This window comes from Nannospalax galili, unplaced genomic scaffold (assembly GCF_000622305.1).
Source record: "Nannospalax galili isolate Female #2095 unplaced genomic scaffold, S.galili_v1.0 scaffold1408, whole genome shotgun sequence".
NCBI classification, from domain to species: domain Eukaryota; kingdom Metazoa; phylum Chordata; class Mammalia; order Rodentia; family Spalacidae; genus Nannospalax; species Nannospalax galili.
The window spans coordinates 456,369-463,691 of record NW_008357131.1 but is presented as its reverse complement, the minus strand read 5'-3'; the positions used below and the strand labels follow the sequence as shown (position 1 = coordinate 463,691).

General features: G+C 51.1%; 2 protein-coding genes across 2 annotated transcripts in view; one reads left to right on the top strand and one right to left on the bottom strand.

Moving 5' to 3' along the window:
• Positions 1-929, top strand: part of Cbfa2t2 (CBFA2/RUNX1 partner transcriptional co-repressor 2) — a 157,123-nt gene extending 156,194 nt beyond the window's left edge. Inside the window, exons 11-12 of the mRNA XM_029557153.1 lie at positions 238-334; positions 887-929. Of these exons, the coding sequence (XP_029413013.1) occupies positions 238-309 (72 nt within the window). The 3' untranslated portion in view covers positions 310-334; positions 887-929. The remainder of the gene's footprint in view (positions 1-237; positions 335-886) is intronic.
• Positions 930-2,381: 1,452 nt separating this feature from the next.
• The window catches only part of Necab3 (N-terminal EF-hand calcium binding protein 3), a gene marked incomplete in the record, with an annotated part of 14,142 nt that continues 9,200 nt past the window's right edge, over positions 2,382-7,323 (bottom strand). The window contains 8 exon segments of the mRNA XM_029557161.1: positions 2,382-3,131; positions 3,222-3,313; positions 4,413-4,490; positions 4,613-4,725; positions 5,146-5,199; positions 5,300-5,379; positions 5,532-5,650; positions 5,920-6,056. Coding sequence (XP_029413021.1) covers positions 3,103-3,131; positions 3,222-3,313; positions 4,413-4,490; positions 4,613-4,725; positions 5,146-5,199; positions 5,300-5,379; positions 5,532-5,650; positions 5,920-6,056 — 702 coding nt within the window.

Below are 7,323 nucleotides of genomic sequence, written 5' to 3'. Positions count from 1 at the left end.
GGCAGTTTCTTGGCTAGAAATCAAAATGTCCTTGGGCCTGTTAGCAACATACTCTCTTCCAAGGCCATAAATGTCAAAAGTATTTGGGAGCTTGCATCTAATCCTTAAAAGATTTTAGGGTTACCTCTTCAGAGGGGGGAATTTTGGATGGGAGGGAGTGGGCATGGATTTGATCAAAACACCTTATATGTATGTATGAAATTCTCAATAAAGTTTGTAAAAATTTTCTTTAAAAAGGTGGCAGTGGTGCCAGGTGTGGTGGCACTCCCCTGTGAGCTGACCACTCAGGCTGTGGCAGGAAGATTGTGACTTACAAGCCAAACCTGGACTGCAAGTAAGATCTTTTCTTAAAAACAAAAGGGGCTAGTGAGATAGCTCAGTAAGGTGTTTGAAGAGACCAGAATTCAACCCCCAGAACTCAGGTTTTTAAGCCCAGGGTGGTACCACTCTCTGCTGTGGAAAAATGGAGAGAAGTGGATCTCTGGGACTTGCTGGCCAGCCAATAAACCTATTTAGCGAGTTCCAAGTCAGTAAGGGACCTTGTCCTTTTTAAAAAAAAAAACAAAAACCATCTAAGGAACATCATCTGAGGTGGTTCTCGGGCCTCCATACTTGTGCACATGCAGCTACATACCTGGGAGGGGGTAGTTTTAGGTTTTGTTTTATTTTTTTTTATTTTTTTTTCTTTTTGAGACAGGGTCTCCCTGTAGCCTTAGCTGTCCTGGAACTCACTATGTAGACCAGGCTGGCCTTGAACTCACTGAGATCCACCTGCCTCTGCCTCCCAAATGCTGGGATTAAAGGCGTGCACCACCACACCTGGCTTGGTTTTTGTTTATTTGTTTGTTTGTTTTTTAATGTGTATCCATGTGTTGCCTGCATGTAGGTGAGTGCACCCATGTCATGCAATGCCTCAGAGGTCAGAAGAGACTGTCAGATCCCCTGGAACTGGAGTTACAGTTGTTAGCTGCCATGTAGATGTTGGGATTTGAACCTGGGTCTTCTGCAAGAACAGTGTTCCTAACCACTAAGCCATCTCTCCAGTCCCTGTTTTTGCTCTTATTTTTAAGATTAAAAAAATATATTTACATGTATGTGTGACTGAGCGTGTGCCACATAGCTGCAGGTGCCAGCAGAAGCCAGAAGAGGTTGTCAGATCCCCTAGAACCAGAGTTACAGTTGTGAGCCACCTGGTTGGGGCTGGGTAGTGAACTCCAGTCCTCTGAAAGAACATCAAGTGCTCTTCCCCACTGAGCCATCTCCCCAGCCCCTTTGATTTTGTTCTTACATGGAGTCCTGGGCCTTGCGCATGGCAAGCATACATGCTACCACAGCCCGCCCCCTTTTAAGTTTTGAGAGTCTGTCATTAGCGTTGTTTTTGTGGAATTGCAGTGCAGGATCTAGAGCAAGCTCATCTCCCTCTGGATCGGCTTCTTCTCTAAGGAGACACTGAAACCAGTGTGTGCAGCAAGCACATTCTGGAGTCTACGGGGTTCGGGGCAGGGAAGGCTAAGTAACCTGGAACCAGCTCCAAGGCATCCAGGCCAATAAGAGAAACTACCTCCTGCAGGGGCCACTGGGAGAAGCCAGGGTAGTCCCTGAGTTGGCGTCATCAGAGTTGCTTTTCTGGCCAGCACCTAGCAAGGACCTACCACAGCCAGACATACAGGCACATTGGTGAAATATCACTTGCCCACCAGCCATGGCTTAAAACCTACTGCAGCTTCCAGAATGAAGCTCTTTCAGGGCCCTGTCTCCCCATGGGCACCCCAGCCTTCTTCCCTCCTGGTCTTGGTGTCCTGCCTGCTTGGTTTCCCTTGGTTCGTGGGACAAGCTGTCACAACCCCTGCCACTGAGACCAGATCATATCCATCTTGTGCTCTTGTGTACCACATGTCCCTTTAAAGTACTCCTTTAGGTGTCCCTTTTGGTCACCTCAGAGTCCCATCCTCCAGGGTCCCCTACCCCTTGTGACTGGTAGGACTCCTGGATATACCGTTAGCTGATGGTGGTGGTGACATGTCCAACCTGGAGGTTCTATTTTGGATCAAATCCCTGATCAAGCCAAGCTCTGAAACCCTGAGAAGGCTGTGTGGCATGAAACTGTGCATGGGCCATGTCTCTCCTCTTTCCCAGGCAGGACTATAAAACCAGGGTCAGAGGTGGAGCCCTGAGCTGAGGAAGTGGTGGTGAAGCTTCCTTTCTGCAGGTGTGGTTGCTGCAGTGAAGAACCAACTGGAGCTCTAAACAATGGATTCCTGCCTTGAGTTTCCTGTCAGTGGCCAGGACTGTACCACCTGGCCTTGCCACTCCCTGGCCATCCAGAGAGAGAGAGAGGGAGGGAGGGAAGAAGAGAGAGAGAGAGGGAGAGAGAGACCACCACAAGTGACCACCAACTTTATTGCCTCTGTGCTATTGTTCCAGGCTGGGGTTCAGAGATCTCTGGGGCAGCAGGCAACTCTAGGCCCAAATTATTGCTACTTTGCAAGGTCATCTTGGGGCTTCCCATAGTACCCTGAGAATGGGTGGGGTGACAGCATGCAAATGATATGCAAATGACATACAGACCAACCCAGGATCCTCCAGAGGTCTCTGGCACAGCCACTGGTGCTGGAAATTCTAGAGCTGGCCCAGAGGGATGATGAAGATCTAGGTCTCTACCCCACTCTGCAGACTGATCTGGCCCAGCCTCAGATAGAGGGTCCAAGTGTTGGATGGGGTCCCTGAGCATCTGCCCTTGTTCTGCCACTGGTTGGGGGAAGAGCAGAAGCTGGCCCCAAGACAGCAAGAAGAAAGCAGGCCACCTCTAGGCAGCCAGAGAGGGAAAAGACCTGCCTGGATCACATAGCAAGGCAGAGAGAGAGGGGGGACCAGAATCTGGGCCTCCTGAATCAGGCAGAAGCCTAGATGCCCAGAAGCTGCAAACAGTAAAATAAAGCAAGCCCAGTCCCTGATCCCTGGGCTGAGAGACCCTCCACCAGTTGGCCAGGACCCCGCTCTGGGTGTAGGCAGGGTCTTTCGTCTTAGTGTAGAGCTGACCAGTACAGAAGGCTCTAGAATGATAGGCAGGGCTTCAGGGTCCTCAGCTTAAGCAGACCAGGCTCAGTTGTTATTCATAATCCACCAGGAGGCTGTGGGTGAGAGGTTGGGGTCAGGAGTTATTGGGGGCCCCTGCCCCTCCTGGGTCCCCAGGGTTGTAGGGATAACAGGGTAAAGCACACCTGGGAAAAACACAGTGGTGAGGGTGTCCGGGGCCTGCAGGTGATCAATAAGGATGCGCTGGAAGGCCTTGCTGTAGGGTGACTGCTGGTGCCTGGGAAGGCCATGGAGTAGACAGAGGCTGTAGCCATCTACTCTAAAATCAGGGTCACCCAACCTCAGTCTTGTTGCCTGGACTCAGGTACCATGACTTCCTCTACTGGCTCTAGCCTCAGTCTTCCCCCTCTTTCAAATGAGAACTGGCCTAGAGGGCACACATTGATAAATATGTGCATTTGTTGAGTGCCTACTGTGTACCTGGGATTGTACTGAATTTTTTTAGTTTCATGTTTTTTAGGTTTTTTGTTTTTTGTTTTTTTTAATTTTTGGTCTTTTTGAGACAGGGTCTCCCTGTAGCCTGAGTTGGCCTGTAACTCACTATGTAGACCAGGCTGGCCTTGGACTCACAGAGATCCACCTGCCTCTGCCTCCCAAGTGCTGGGATTAAAGGTGTGTACCACCACGCCCGGCTTTTTATGTTTTATTTATTATTTTTATTTTATGTGTATGAGTGTATTACCTGCATGTAGGTAGGTGCACCCATGTTGTACAATGCCAACAGAGGTCAGAAGAGGGCATCAGATCCCGTAGAACTAGAGTTAAGGATGGCTGTTAGCCGCCATGGGGTTCTGAGAATCCTACCCAGGTCCTCTGCAAGAGCAGTCAGTGCTCTTAACCTCTGAGCCATTTCTCCAGCCCGTTTCATGTTTTTAAGACAGGGCCTTTCTGCATAGCCCAGGCTGGCCTTGAACCTTTGATCATCCTGCCTCTGCTTCCCAAGTGCTGGGATTATAGGCTTGTGCCACCTTGGCCACCTTGTATGGTTTTTTTTTGTTTGTTTGCTGTCTTATTGTTTGAAACCAGGCTTTGCTGAATTTGCTGTGTAAATAGCCCAGGCTGGTCCTGAACTCTCAGTCCTCTTGCCTCTTGAGATGACAGGCATGCACCCAATCTGACCTACATTCATTCTTCACACATAATCTCATTTAGCCCACAGGATGTTGGACTGTTATCACTCCCATTTTGGAAGGTTACTAGATGTTAGGTAAGTCATCTGGTCACACAGCCAGTTAGTAGGAGAGTAGAACTTGAACCTGGTCTGACCCCCCTCCATAACCCATAGTCAATGTCAGCTGTTAGAATGATACTCATACCTTCTCCAGGAGGCTTCGTCCTGCCAGAACTCATATAGGGTGAAGGAAGCATTGTCAAGCATCTTCTGGGCAGACACACTGCGGAGCCAAAGAGGTAGACCAGGCCAGGGCTGTGACCACCAAAGCCTTCTTGCCAGGCACCCCTCCTTACTCACATGTGCCCCACCTCAGCCATCCCAACCATCTAGCCAGGGACTTACTACAGACAATGGCTCTGGGCCCCTGTGAAGTCCATGTAGCAGCACAGGGCACGGTGGAAGTCCTGCAGGGTGTCCTCTGCCACTTGCACCTGCCTCTGGGCCACAAGGATGTGCTGACAAGAGAACAGGCAGTCACTGTGGCAAGCCAGGCCCAGAGTACAACTCTACACTTCCTGACATATTTCAGATCTGTTCCCTCTGTTGGGTCAGGTTCCTGTCATCAAGAAGTCCCCTCAGCATCCCTGATTCCATCCTCTAAGGTCACTGCTTTAATCCAGCCATCGTCCCTCTCTGCTTCAGTAAGACACCACCTCCCACTGTCCCCTCCAGCTTCCATCCCCTGCCTCAGCCTGGCTTTCAGAAATACAGATGAGAGAATCGAAACCCTAAGAGGCTCACAGAGCAAGAACCAGAACCCAGAGCCTGCATGCTAGGTCTGTAGAAAGGGTGGATGGACAGCTATCCCACAAGCCCTTTGCTTCATGAATGCCCTAGCCCCTGACACCCAGCCACCTGTCCCTCTGCAGGCTCACCGAGTCAGGACCTTTGGTAAGGTCTTCTTCATGAAGGGGTTCCAGCTGGGGGGCCTGTCAGGGACAGAGAATGTAGGCCGAGCCTAGCCCATATTAGCTTGTACAGGTGCCACAGACGTCCTCCCCAAGTGGCATTGGCCACCCTGCTGCTTACCTTGCACTCAAGCTGGTCTATGAGCTCCTGGAGACGGTTGACCTGCAGCCGCCACTGCAGCTCAGCTTCTGAACTCCTCCCTGATGGGAGGACCAGGAGGGCATCATCCATAGGCCCCCGAAGCTGGGAAGCCTCTCAGAGTGAACTGGGAACAGTGGCACAGCAGACCCTGAGAGATGCCACATCTCCCTTGGACCCTATGTAGCCAGATCCTACCCCACCACAGGCACACCTATGTCAGAGGATCCAGAAGACCAGGTAGGTGACCAACTGATGTTCCTCAGAGCCCTGCGCCCTGCCAGCCGGCTGCCATGGGACCTACTTCGCACATCCATATTCTCTTCATCCAACCTAGGAAGCAGAACGGTTCACTGTCCCCAGACTCACAGGGTCAAGGACTGGAGTTCCAACAAAGGACTAGGCCTGGGTGATACAAGACAGTCCTGGGACTTAGCCCAGCCCCAAAGCTATCCACCCCTTCTCACCAGCTCACGGCCTCCAGGCTCAAGAATGAGGCCTCCAGGATGCTAGAATGGTAGGCCATGATGACACTGAGGTGTTTGGAATGGAGGGACAATGTACACACACTGGACCTGCAAGCTGGCAGCACCTTCACATACCGTGGGCCACGGGCCTGGGCCTCCAGGGTGTCTGATGCCCCCTCCAGTGAGTTCTGCAGGGCTTGTAGCTGATTCACTGTCTCCCGCAACAGGAAGCGAGTGACAAACTGGTCCACCTTGGAGGCCTGTTCATACTCCTATGGGTGGGACAGAAGGCGGGTGGTTGGCATCTCCCAGTTCTGAACATAAACTTCCAAAAGGGGACCTACCTGCCTTCTGGACTACCTCTTGCCCATCTAAGCACAAGAAGTGGGAAGCATAGGGCATGCAGACCTGGCACAGGCAGGAGGGGACTCACACTTGGTGAGGATGGCCTGAACCCCTTATTTTTTTAAATCTAGGCTGGCCTTGAACTCGTGATCCTCCTGCCTCAGCATCCCAAGTGCTAGAATAGAGGTGGTCACCACCATGCACAGCTTCTGGGTCTAGGCTGGGCCTTTCTTCCTAGAAGGTGTCAGTGCTTCAGAGGAAGCACTGCCTGCTGGTACACTGGTCTTTCCTGGACCCTAATTCCTTTTCTATTAGGGCATCCATCCTCAGCTTTGCCATAGACAATGAGGCCCCCGAGATGCTGATGAGGAGCACAGATCCCAGGGCCAAACATGGTACAAAACCATGTGATCTGGCTCCGCACTGACCAGCTGCCCCCATCCCACAGTCTGCATAAGCATTTGTTTCTTCTTTCATTCCTCCATCCATCCATCCATGTAGCAAACATGTACTGTGTACTTTTTGCTAAGAGCTACATAAACTGAACACACACACAGGCCCCTGAGCACAGACACATATGGCAGCACTGACCCTGGCCTACACTGCCAGCCTCCCCTCATTTCCTCCAAGGTAGGCAAGAGAGACAGGCTGACCATGCCTCAGGCCCTGTGCTGACCATGGGATACCTAGATTCCAGCTACTTTCACTTTGTGTCTCAGTTTCCTCACCTATAAAACAAATAATACCCATCACACAAAGTTGTTGAAGGTTCCCCTCAGTTAACTTCTACATAGGACTCAGGCCTGCAAATATAAGGTCTCAGTCCAAAACTGACATGATTACTGTTGTCAAACATACTATTAGGAATCTTCCCAGTTACACACCTGACAGTCACAGATGTGAGAACCCCTCACATACCCACAATTTAGGAGTCCTGGGGAGCCACAGTCCAGGTGCCCACACTACAAGAGGCTCCAAGGCAACATCAAGGGCTTCATCTCTTGCCCATAATCTGCCTCAGCTCAGCCACAAGATAGAATCTTTCGTGGTGAGTTTTGTTTGTTTGAGACAGTCTTACTATGTAGCCCTGGCTGGCCCAGAACTCACTGTAGACCAGGCTGGCCTTGAACTCACAGAACTCTGCCTGCCTCTGCCTCTGCCTCAGGAGTGCTGGCATTAAAGACGTGCTCCACT